The sequence below is a fragment of the Folsomia candida genome, unplaced genomic scaffold (genome assembly GCF_002217175.1).
Source record: "Folsomia candida strain VU population unplaced genomic scaffold, ASM221717v1 Fcan01_Sc006, whole genome shotgun sequence".
Lineage (NCBI taxonomy): Eukaryota > Metazoa > Arthropoda > Collembola > Entomobryomorpha > Isotomidae > Folsomia > Folsomia candida.
In genome coordinates, this window is record NW_019091198.1 from 1,032,040 (window position 1) to 1,045,002 (window position 12,963).

Here is a 12,963-nt window from a genome sequence, read left to right on the forward strand (position 1 = left end):
ATAATAATTTGGGAACTATGAAAACAATGCAGTCAATAATCAGAATCTCTGCGCTATGCAATTTGATATGAATTGCTAATTTGAAAGTTTCTTTGTTCTTTCTTTTCGAGGAAGGAAGAGGAATAATCAATTGAAAATTTCGTCCATTCAGGGAAAGTGTAATCATTGACTTTTCGCCGTCCTTCAAGAAACAAAAGGGAGGAGAAGAAAGCATCAACAGGAATGCAAATCACTTTCTTTTCCTTTGGTAGTGGTTCTGCAGATTTTCACAGAAAGGAAAGCTTAGCATTCAGAACACAGTAATAATAACTGATGAATTATCGAGTTGCATGTTTTCCTTGGTTAACAAGAGAGAAAGAATAAAAGTAAAAATTCCTGGCCTCACTTTCTCTCTTCGTGTTCTTTGTTTTACTCACGCATTTCTTCCAGAAAAGTATGGTAGTGATTATGCTCAAGTGTTTCTGGAGGAATTTGAACGCACGTTTGAAAATAATCTTTACCCAAATCACAGGAACGGATATGCCATTCTTCTTTCTAGAAACTCAAAGAGAGTGAAAGTGAAAGAAGAGAAAGAAAGTGAAGGAAAATAAATGAAAACACTTTCGCCGAAAATAATGGAAATATGTATACACACAAAGTCTGCACCTGCCTATGTTCTCTAGCTCGGGATCAGAGAGAGAGAGAGATGAAAGCACCAAAAAGATACCACCCAGGGAAATTTTAGATCGATTTAAGTCGTCCTTTAGTTGAATTTGAAGTCAAATCAGCGCATTTGCATTTTGTTTTGTTTAATGTTTTTATACTGCGATAACGAGCTTATATTTAGAAATTTTGAACAAAAACAACCAATCTCTGTGGCCACACACAAGGCTCCAATTTATGGTCTGCTCCGTGGCCTAATTATTTTCGCAGTGTGGGATAGAAATGAATGACATATTGTATAAATAATATCAACTCGTTTATTGTAGAATTGAACATTATATGGTTGACTACACGCAGTCAGACCGATCTCCAGCAGAGAGTTGGTTTATGCCATCAATTCCTTGCTCCATGTTGCAAGTGACATATTTGATGTGGAAGGAAATTGGAAATATTAACTCTATTTGATTATAATGAGATTTCACTGGGCAGAGAATTTGCCCAGAGGAGGTGAAAGTGAAGTAAAAAGCAATAAGGCCCGAATTTCCTCTGGGCCACAGCGACGACGGGTGGCATGTCGTGTGTAAGTGTGGCTAGGAAAAAATGTTACACTTTCCTACTCACATTGTGAATCTTTAAAAGTCAGACGGTGAATATATGCGATAATATTCTTTGAGATTTCCAAATTGTTTTTTTATTACGTAAAATAGTCAAGAAGTTTGATGTCAAATAATATGCATAAAAGAATTAACGGGAGAAGGTTTCCCATCCAACGTCCAAAGTTGATAAGGTCTTCAACTGTTTAGCTCTTTAGTAGAGTTCCAGCGTTAATGGGGTTCTATTGGAGAGAAAACAGGCAAATTGGAAAACAGAGACATTAAATGGGGTAAAAGGGTGGGTGCGAAATGGCGACATCTTTTCCATCTAAATTGCTAACTCAGCTCGAGTGGAAGTAAATACGGAACTTGTCAGATCGCCACTTTGATATCGTGTTGACCAAAGAATAGGCCATTCAACATTTCAACAAACAACTTTATCCATTATGTCACTTTCCTCATTAAAGTTAAAAGTTGGAAATGTGGTGCAGAACACATTCTCTCCTTCCGCGTACTTGATTTATTACTAGCACACTTGTTTATTCATACATATGTATGAATTCATGTTGTACCCCAATTACGCGTCACGTGTGTGTGTTGTTTTCGCAAACGCGTCCAACCATTATTTGTACACATGCACTTTACAGTAAAACAAGACACTGATGCTGACGTTATGAAACGATAATGATGGCATTGCTAAACAGTGGATTGAGTAGCAGCTCATATTGATCCAGCTCTTATTTATCATGAGAATGAAGAAAGGAAGAGAAAGTGAAAACTACAGAGTCAGGTTAATTCAGTTCAGCTCAAGTAGAATCGCGTTGATGGAGTGAAAAGTTACTTTTTATTTTGAAGAGACGAAACTTGATCTTCCAAAAACTTGGTAATAATTAAACAGGAAAGTTTTTTCAAGTGCATTCGTGCCTATAACTTCTTCTCCTATCATCTCTCTTCGCACCATTATCCAATCCATCCGCACACCTGTCATCCATCCAAGACCATTTTGTTTCCCCGTAAACTTGGCATTAACAAAACTATCTTTTCTTTCTCCCATCCATTGAAATCTGAGCAACTGCTGCATAGGACTCGTGACATATATCCATAAGGAAAATGATTAATTAAAACGGTTGACTCCTTGGCTTTTTCGTTTCCTCACGTCGCATAAATTATTTTTATGAGACGCAATCTCTTATCCCTAACTACTTCCTCAAGTATGTTCCACGTCAGCGGGATTCCAAGTTTTTTTCATGTCCCCCAAAAGTATCGTTCCGCTCCAACTTTCTTTAAAAATGCATTTGAAGAGTGGTCAGAAGAAAGTGGTTCAACCAGGCTCACATCGACGTCGGCATCATGTCTGCTTATGACTGAGTAAAGGAAACGCCAATTCTCTCTCTTTTTCTTTGCATCTCCAGAGACGGTGGACAATCCCCGAAAGAAATTCGCATCATTGAGTCGGCAAGAAATGAATAATTCAGTTAGAAATCGAAGAGAAAACTTGTGGAATTAGTGGGAAGTGGAGAACGTGAGAATTTTTATTCCGAAGCAGTTGCGCCAGCTTTCCTCCTTTTTATGCTGCAATGAAATGGAACGAAATTCATTATGAAGGTTGGTTATACAACGGCTCCTGCTGCTACGAATCACGACGAGAGAAATGAACAGATAAAACCACAATGGCGTCGTTGCGTGTCGTGCCGCCATGCATGGAGAGCCGGGTTGGTGTTGATGCTGCTCAGAATTTTAAAAATAATTCCTTTCTTCCAGCTTTTCCAACATTTGCCACATATGTCACAACCAAACCAAAGGGGCAACGTTCTGTACTCTCTTGGGTCAATATTCGTTAAAGTGATGCCTTGCCGTACATACATTTTCTCGTTTGGAAGAAAACTAGGTTGGGGAAAGAAGAAAGAGCAAAGTTGAGCAAAGTTAGTTGCCTAATTCTGAGTCATTGTTGACCCAAAAAATAATGTTATGCAATCGTAAATACTGTACAATAAAGTCGTCGTTCTTGGCAAGCAAGCTTAATCAGAGGAACGTGATCTTTGACTTAACATGCTCATTAACCAACAAGTCGAGCGAGGAGCACATTTAGCTTTTTATGCAATTCGGGCTATATGCAGATATATGTACAATGTGTGTCGTACTTATTTCGTTCCAAAAGAGCTAGATGCGGAAATGGGCTGTAGAGATTTGGCCGAAATTAAAATAATATCCTCCTTACTACTAAACGATGCAAATGTGGAGGCATTAAAAATTACAAAGTCTTCCTGCTGATAAAATGACCCTTCTTCCTAATTGCCACGAGAAATAAACTGTTCCATTTTACGTAAGTACATGATAAACCTCTCCGTTTGCTGGTCTTTATCTTTGCGGAGAAGAATATTTGAATCCGCTTTGTTGCCCACTCACACCTCAAGCTTGTGCAGAATGGGGAAACCAATATGCAAGTGTAAACGTGAGGTATAATTTATCTATTCTACATGGAAAAGTGACCAAACAGCGGACGAAGGAAAAGTCGACACATCCACATAATCCGTATAAGGACAAGGATTTATTGTCAACTTCACACTTAAACTGCTAATCCTTTACTGCCCCCATTATTTCTGCAGCGTCGTGGTATATGGTGCCTTCGCCTCTTCTCTCTTAATCTCGAGCTCGTTTGGGCGGGGGAGGTGGTAAATCGTTGTTTGTTTGTTGTTGTGGATTGCGGTGAATTATGTAGTTGACGCATATTATGCATTACGACAATAAGATAAGGTGTACACATAGAGAGAGAGAGGAAGAGATAACAAACCTGGATCTCAGTCCTGCCTGGTCCCACCCCTTGAATCGAGGAGGAGGAAGGTCCCTTGATGACAGCAACTTGGGTGTCCGACGCTCTCAAATAATCCGACACGAGGTCTGTGATCTTGAGATAGGTTTTCCTCGAAATAAAGTAGGAAGTCCGACCAGAATCTTGGTCCTGGGCCAAGAATCGACCATACACCTGCGGAACAAAAAGAGAGCAAACGCACGATTCAGTCAAAGCTAAACAAATATTTTTTATGACTTCACTTTAATTGAAGAATTAACACATACTCGTCACATAATATATTTGATTTCATCAGGAATAAATTGGGATTGTTATCGTGTCAATTAAATCAGGACAAGTGCATCACTAGAAGACGAGGATAATTTTGAGCACCACGAGCACAGGGAGAGATAATTGGACGTAGGGAAGGGGTTTTATACTTTGTGAAATTGTTACGATTATTCAAATTGATGTGAATGAACTCAGCATAGCACACACTTCTCTTATATGTGATTCATTTTAGTATCACATTGAATTGACCACTCAACAATAAAACGAAATCGCTCCTAAAACTACTGCTCTCAACTCGATATAATGTACACGGGACGTCGGCAGCAGTTGGGAAGAGCTGCGTGGTTGGTTTTGTGAATTTTGGAAATACCAAAATGTTTCACGCTGTTATAGTTCCGCACGAAAGTGAAAGGAACCCACACCATCCGTATACTTTCACTTACTGCCGCGCTCCCTCCATAATAAAATGAAACGTAAAACTTTGGCAGGTCCATATTAAAAATCTTGCCGGGTGGGTTAATACGAAAGGAGAGGAGTCATATAGCTGCTGTTCTGATCAAGAGTTTATATTCTCTGCTGCTGCTACTGCTGCAACAACCGCATCGCAAAAGGAGAGAAAGTTTTGGAAATTAACTGTTTCCAAATTTTGAACTGTTTCGCTCGGGACAAAGTTTTACTGTTTCATTATAAAGTTGCCGTCTGACGATAATGACAATATTAGAAACTTTTTTAAAATCATTGTGAAACAATGTTCTCCCAAATGGTTATCCACTTTAAGTATTGGATAGACTATTTTTTATTGATACGACATTAACTGGCTGGTTGGTTGGTGGTTGGTTGGTACGATAGACTTGATTCATGGCTTTCATTTTATATTCAAAATTCAAAACATAGAGAAGGCTCAAATTGCTCCTCCTTAATGTTCTTGTTTCTCTTCCAATCCGACGCAGTATTGGAAATCTTGGAAATTATACGAGAGCTCGGCTCCCGTTTTTGCTTGATATTCCCAGAGCGTGGAACCACCCGTTCCACTTTGCCACCACCACCACCACCACCACCACCAGTAAATGCCCCTGCTTCTCCTGTTCCTCCTGTTCCGCATTCCTTAACTCACAGACTCAGATTAGATATGCAGAACGGGGGGATGTGTTTGCAATGGTAATAAGGGTTCCACTTTACGTATGCCTTTATTCATTCTGGTGGTGAAGAAAGTTGTGTATGAATTAACAAGGAGGAATTTGTGCAGTTTTTTTCTCCTTTTCTCATCCATCCATAAATGGGGAGACACTAAACTAAAACATTAAACATGTTAAGGGCCGTCGGGGTGGTTCGTAGCGTATCGTACAACCAGAAAGAACACTGGTACGTAATTTTTCCCCAAAAAGACATCTACTCTTGATGCGTTTGAGTGAATGTTTGTGCACTGAGGATCATTTAATTTTCATGGCGAGACATGTCATATTTGTAACGATATCAAACTATTTTTAGTGATGCGTATACCGTTTTAATGTGGCAGCTACATAAACACAAACATCGTCTCAACTTTTCAGGGTGGATGAGATGTGGTATGTACAATGGTACAATGTGCATGGACTGACTGGTTGTTTCAGGCATAAACTTTCTCAAATGGAATATTTTAGGGGAAAATACGCATTTCCCTCAACGCTACGTATGCACATTCATGGAAGGGACTGTTTTCTTGTGTATGAAGGAAACATTTTTGGGAGTGGCAGTGGCACACCTACATAAGGAGAGAAATAAGAGTCCATAGAGAGGTTCATAGTTCATTGGTAAGAGCAAAGAGAAAGGGAGAGAAAGTCGCTTCTTCCATCATCATACTTTCTCCTTTCGTATGCATGCGGATATTGCTCACGAGGGAGAAAGTAGTGTGCTTCGTGAAGGAGGATGTTTGGTTGCATGATGGCAGCGACGGCATGCATGCAAGTTTAAGTAAACTCGGCTCAGAAGTAGATGACAATTCCTTCAGGAGGAAATAAAAGGGGAAAAAAAGTAAAAAGGAAATACTAATGGTGGAAACACCGCAACTCTTACGACCAGTTCTACACAGTCGTCTCGTAACGAGCCCGACGAAACAGGAGTGGGCATGTTGTACTCCCACTACCAAAATCCATCGAATGTAATGTTTCCCACATGAGAATATGCATGACTATGCAAAGCCTGGCAAAAGGATTTCCAAATTTTTAAAAACCACCTCAATTTTCGAGGCAAACGTACACATGCCGTGCATGTTGTTTTGACAAGTTGGGCAATTATTAGTTAAACGCTTAAGGGCAGAACTTTCTCCATTTGAACTTCTGTCAACATGCACGAGGCTGAGGGAAAGATAACAGCAGAGAACACAATGTTCTCGGTTGTTGTTGTTGGTGGTGTGATACGGACACAAGGGGACAAAGGGGCTGGAGAAGAAGAGATAAAACACGAAACAAACCACGTGTTTGCATTAAACAGGTAAAATACATACATAAACGAATGAACAAACTCGCACTTCAATTTAATGCTGACATTTCTCATTTCTGAGTAATTTCCCTGAAATCTAGGACACGAAAGGACGGGCGAGTGATGTTTTCCTCTTTTCGAGAATGTCCATTTGAAAAGTTTGGGAAAATACATACATAAGCAAATCAAATAACTCACGGCTGCAATAGTTCCCTCAGGTTTTGTGTAATTCATATGTTAATCCATATTGTTTGGCCTGATTTACTACGTACAAGTGCGCAGCGGTGGGTGAGACGTGTGATATCGGAAATTTCATGGGAACTCCGTAATTTCTCAGCTTCAAAAATAATATCGTTGGGGACGTGGAGAGAAAGTGGGAGCGAGGATATATTACCCCGACACGTTATGTCAACGCTCAATTTCATTTCATGAGTATCTTCTAGCCACTGTATCCTTATTCATTGTCTGCACTGTGGTCAAGTGAGGCGTGGTGCCAGTAAACGTGAAATTGGACGTGTGTGCCATGTCGTGAGGGACAATCGGCTATGATCACGGCTATCACCTCGAACTCGTCTACCTACCAAAAAGCACTACATTGTCCATGCTATCACTCACTACATACGTAGTACACATGTACATACATAGCACTCGTACTTATTGCCTTTCTCTCTGTACAAACGACTTTTCCCTGTCTCTCGATCCATGGTTTTCGAGATAAAGAATGAAAAATTGATGAGCAAATGGGAAGACGGTCAATAAAACATGAGACGAGTTTGTGTTTGCTTGTACATACAAACCACGCCACGCTCTCCTACGGTATGTGAGAATGATGGCAATTATAAAGTGGCAGATTTTTGCCACCATTTCCGGGTCAGGGTAAATTAGCAATCTGTTTAATTTAGGAGGTTGTGGAAGCAAATATATGTAAGTACTACTCACGTCCACCCGAGTATGTTGATATCTGGGTCGGCAGTGAAACTTGTCCTCCAATTCCGAGTCCTCCTCCTCATCGTCTCCATCTCTGTCGACGAGTAGTTCTTCATGATTGGAGTTGAACGTGGTAAATTCTCCAGCAGCGCCATTATGATTCTCGTCCACCAGTTCCGAGTCATGATGATCATCCCAAGGATCATCCAAATCTTCTTCACCATCCCCGACGGTGGGTCCGTAATAGCTATTGACATCGGTAGCCAACGTGCCAATGTTTTTGTTTGAAGACGTTGGTAAGCTCGCCTCCATAACGGGCTGTGGTTGATCGGCCTGCATCTCTATCGTTTTTGTGTAAGACGAGACTTCTCGTTTCCCTTGGGTCCTGTACAACATAAAATACAGCATTTTCCTTCAGTATCGATTCACAAGTTGAACAGATGTGGCCAGGTCAACCGGCTAAAAGGCAAGAACAAAGAATAAGCACCACCGAATCATGGTTCGCCTTGTCAAGCCGTTTTATTTTAACAATGTTACGTCATTTGCCGCAGATGAAGACGTTATCGTGACGACGTGTGATGCGGCGAAATGGTGGCGGCGTTGTCGTACATAAAACCATTCATACTTTCCTGCACTCTCGACCCTACATACCTGCCTGTTCAACATTGTGTCGAAATTGTTCTCGGCAGTTTGCACGTAGCTACAATTTCACGATCGGAATAGGAGACCCTAGCTTTATGTGAATAGGTAGCTATTTATACGCGACTGCCGCCACCGAGTCGACTACCAGTAAGAGCCAACTACATATTGTCTGTTACTACAAATGTCGAAATAATATAAATAAATCAAGAAATAATAACTATCCCTTCTCAACATTTGTCGACTCTAACAAATGGCCGAAATAAAGCAAAATAAACGCTAACCACCAAAAATTCCTTCATTCCGTTACACGTGTCATTTCATATTCATTTCAAATTCATTGGATGGAGGGTGTCACACTGGCAAATCAGATTTCTAAAATCTAACCCAAACCATGCCAGGTTGAAATAAACAATGTTGGTTGGTTTGATAGTGCAGGAATAAAGCAACAGCTCTCTCTCACACACATGAATCACGAAACTCAATTAGTTGATTGTGACTGACTTCTCGTTGGGCTGACGTGACATTCCAAACCACTCTACAATTCCCATCTCCTCTTTCTATCTGTCCTCCTCATTTCGCGTGATGGTGTTCAGACCAAAAGCTAAAGTGAACAAGGATGCTTTCACTCACTCAAATGTTTGTTTTGCTCAAAATTAGTTGGGAATCCACGTCGAATTAACTTTGAGGAAGCTCTCACTTTAGAACTACTACGCCAAGACTGCGATCTTTCTCCTTCCTCCTCTCATTATCACATACCAACATACCTCAGTCTGCCCCAGAGAGAGCCAGGAATGACTTTCCTCTCCAACTTGGAGCAGAACCTGATGCTCTCAATTTTTATTTATTTTATTTTATATCCTCAACTCATCGTGAAGGGCATCTGGTCAAGTAGTCGTCGTCGCAGTGGTAAAGATGACGAAGGAGAAAGGCGAAATTCGTCTCGTGAATCCACAATCATCTCACTATTTCACCCCTCATACATAACGGCACGTCATGTGAATGTCACTCTCCTTCCTCTTCTCTCGTCTCGCGGATGCTGCTGACTTTTCCTGATGCTCTGACGACCCCAAAGAATTTTTAGGAGAAAGGAAGAAGTGAAGTGAAGCCGAGTGAAGGAAGGCGAAGGAGAAAGCGAAAAGGTCGTTGCTGAGAAAACGTGGTGGAATTATAGCCACTCGACTCTCAACTCGACGAAGCACAACCCGCAGTTCAACTCACGTTTGTTTTTAGGATGGATGTGCAGCTGTCAAATGGACTTTCTCTATTTTCCTCAATCGAAGAATGGGTTCATGTGGAGTACTGCACCCTGCCAATCGTGCCAACAGTACTTAAAGATAAGGGGCTAAAATTACTGAAAAATCAATAGCTTGGTGGAATCAGAAGAGGAGGAAGAAGTAGAAAATCAAAAACTTTCCAATTTGCACTCATCTCGCCAGTCGCACCATTATTTATCGGGGAGAAAGTAAACTCATTTTGCTGCCGTGTAGCACAGAGCAGCAGCAGCAGCAGGACGAGGGAGACGAAGAAAAGTGGTTGTTTTAACTGAGACATGGAGACGTTTTGTCAGAGCGAAGGAAGCCAACAAAACTGCAAATTTCTACAGACGCTGGGGCATTACTTTCCTCAATTTTAAATTCACGACAGACTTTTGGACTCTTTTTCTTTCAACGGGGTCCACTCCACTTTGTATGGATGAGGCGAGACGGGGAGCTTTCTCTTTTGATTTGCTTACGTTTTTTTCCTTCTACAACACTGTCTCTCGTTTTTCGCAGTCTCTCTTTGGTCAAAATCACTGCTTAGTTCCCTGTAATCTACAACCACCACGAAGGGATTATATACCTACCCATTCTCAATTCCCCACTGATGCTCCTACTGCTGCTGCTGCTCAATCGTTTCTACAGGGATATGTATGGCAAAATAACTGGCAGGGAAGTATGATAACAAACATCAGGATAACGGTTAATGTCCTATCTGGCTGTTTGAAGAAGAGTTATATACAAATTAAAACCTTGCTTCTTCTGTTTCCGCTAAATTTTCATATATTGTGCAAATTCCAGCAGAAATCTCAACATTAATCAAGTCAGGTTTTGTAAAACTAGGAGAAGTAGACCTATCCGTCTCTCTTTGTTTGTGAATACATGAACGACTTCAAAGATCCAATCAGACTCGCCTCCACGTACGTATTTACGAGTAGCGTCTAGCATACAGCAGTATACGGCATAAAATAGTGTTGGTCTTAGTGTTACTAAGAGCCATCATCCCTGATACAAATTGTGTGCTCGAATAAAGAAAAGCGAAACAAACTTACTCTCGAACTCCATTAGGAACACGCCATCCTTTGATCTGGTTCAGCTTTGAGTCTGTAAGTTGAACGTCGAGTGGAAATTCTGGCATCCACACTGTGAATTGGGCTGAACCTTCGTACGTTCCGTACTTGATGGCAATTGTGGCATTTGTGGAACCACGGATTTCGGAACCATCAACGTAAACCGAGGTACAGGATGAAGATACCTGCAAGCAAGCAAGTGCGTGATAATTGCTTAATTCGTCCCACTCTCATAAGAAGACTCTTCCTTTTTAATAAGCATAATGGCTTTTACCTTCAGCACACTCTCGTCCAAGGATCGACAGGATGCTTGAAGAGTGACATCAGCCACTTGACCGGCACGACTCACGATGAATATTTTCATGGGGCGAGAAACCTGCTTTCCATTGAGGACCGCCGAGTTGACAACTTCCCAGCTCTGTAAATTAGGAGAGAAAGAGGCACTGAATTAGTAAAAAGTGCTAACGAATGCGTCCTACATTACAGAAATTACTAAAGTTAGTAAAAAGTAGGGAGTAGGACCTTTGCAATAGGAAGAACGGCTTGAATATCGTCCTTCTGAATTTCCAGGCGAGTGGTGAGCTTATGCCGCTCATCACTAAAATTGGCGAAGGGATCTTTTTTCATCCAACTGGTGTCGGCACTGGGTTGGATCACGTATCGAAGAATCCATACCACACGACCTCCATCCCAGTCATCGCCGGCCTCTTCCGCCGCTTCCAGAATCCAATTAAACACTTCTTCGCCGTTGCTGCTCCCATCACTACAGGAAAAAGCACACACGAAGAAAGGACCAATTAGGCTAACCAAACCAATTAATCAAAATCCAGCATCATGACAAGTCCTATCGCTCTTTCTCAGCAAGCCCAAAAATGGATCAAATCATGAAAGGATTGGCTGGTTAGTTACACTATGTTGCGCCGACATCTTCACAAATGATCAATTTATTCTACTCCTACAGTTGGCCTGGGAAAAGTTTATTTAATTAAGAATTGACTGATAATTGGCGTCATGTTTAGGTGGAGGATTATCACCCCAAACTAAACCCTTTAGTTTATTCGACAAAAGGGGAAATTCGTCATCTCCACGAAAGCAGGTTCCCAATGTTCCTTCGTCGTATGTTATGCATAGTAATTCATTCTTCGCATTGTTTGGCGAGATTGTTCCTCTAAAATATGTAATAAAGCCACTTCCTCTTCATATTGGTCGGTTGGTTGGGCTGAGCTGCATGCCCGGCCGTCGCGAAGGAGTAAGTAAAATGATAAGTGGTCGTACGTTGCATGCAAAGTAGGCCCTTTTCACATATCCTAACATGGAAATGAGATTGCCAACTGTATAAATCTGGTAAAAATGAGAATAACTCTTGGGACAATTGAGCTCGTCTGTGAGTCTGATAAAAATATTAGACGGCATGCATGCGGGGCATTTATTCAAATTCATAAAAATAACAACGGTTTGTCGGTAACAAAAACAAAACAATTTTTTCTCGCTTATTTAATAAAATACGTCCTGTCTTGTCTCAATTAGATTTTGGATTCCCTAACGTGACCAGAAATCTTTGGTGTTTGAAGAAAACTCAGGCCAAATTATGGTTAGATAAACTTAGCCTAAAATTAGTTGTTTGTTACGTATGTGAAGAAATCTGCAAATTTCATCATGATTTCCCAATGGAAATTTACAAAAACATTTGCACCAACCGAACCGTCAAAATAAATTGAAAAATATACAAAATAGGATTGAAAAGGGTTCAATTATTGCAAATGCGTACCTCTTGTGATGCTGCATCATTTTGGGGTCATACTTTCTCACAGCGGTGATTGTGGCGTGTGTCCTCCTTGGGTTGAAGTCTGTAGTAATGTTCCAACTCTTATCAACATTCGGCTCGATTCCAATGATGCGCAAACCACTCTTGACTCGTGCCCTGTAATAATACGTAATTACAACCATGAATTAGTGCCAATTTATGCATTACAAAGACTTTGGCTCTAGTTTTTCCTTCATTTATCAAAATTGGTCACTTAAGATCAACCAAATTTATTTCGCCACATGCTAATTCCATTTTTGGAGACTTTTAGCCTCCACTAAATCAATGAGGGCGTTAATCCACCAGTAATCATTGTAATCAAAGCCACCATTCAAATTAGTGCGTGGGCGGAACCTGCCAATTTAACAAGCTTAAAGTTACAAAATACGTATGTATTTATTGCAACCACCAACTCAGTTCCTGTATCCAATAACATCCACATCAATTTTCGCTCAAAAAGGTAATTTGCTCAAGTGAAGAAGGGCCTAAAGAT

General features: G+C 40.8%; 1 protein-coding gene across 1 annotated transcript in view; it reads right to left on the minus strand.

The window, feature by feature from the left end:
• The window catches only part of LOC110851411 (transmembrane protein 132D), a 65,236-nt gene that overhangs the window by 10,117 nt on the left and 42,156 nt on the right, over positions 1-12,963 (minus strand). The window contains exons 6-11 of the mRNA XM_022099180.2: positions 12,435-12,587; positions 11,189-11,429; positions 10,941-11,084; positions 10,649-10,851; positions 7,711-8,083; positions 4,027-4,218 (exon numbers count right to left, since the gene is read on the minus strand). Of these exons, the coding sequence (XP_021954872.1) occupies positions 4,027-4,218; positions 7,711-8,083; positions 10,649-10,851; positions 10,941-11,084; positions 11,189-11,429; positions 12,435-12,587 (1,306 nt within the window). The remainder of the gene's footprint in view (positions 1-4,026; positions 4,219-7,710; positions 8,084-10,648; positions 10,852-10,940; positions 11,085-11,188; positions 11,430-12,434; positions 12,588-12,963) is intronic.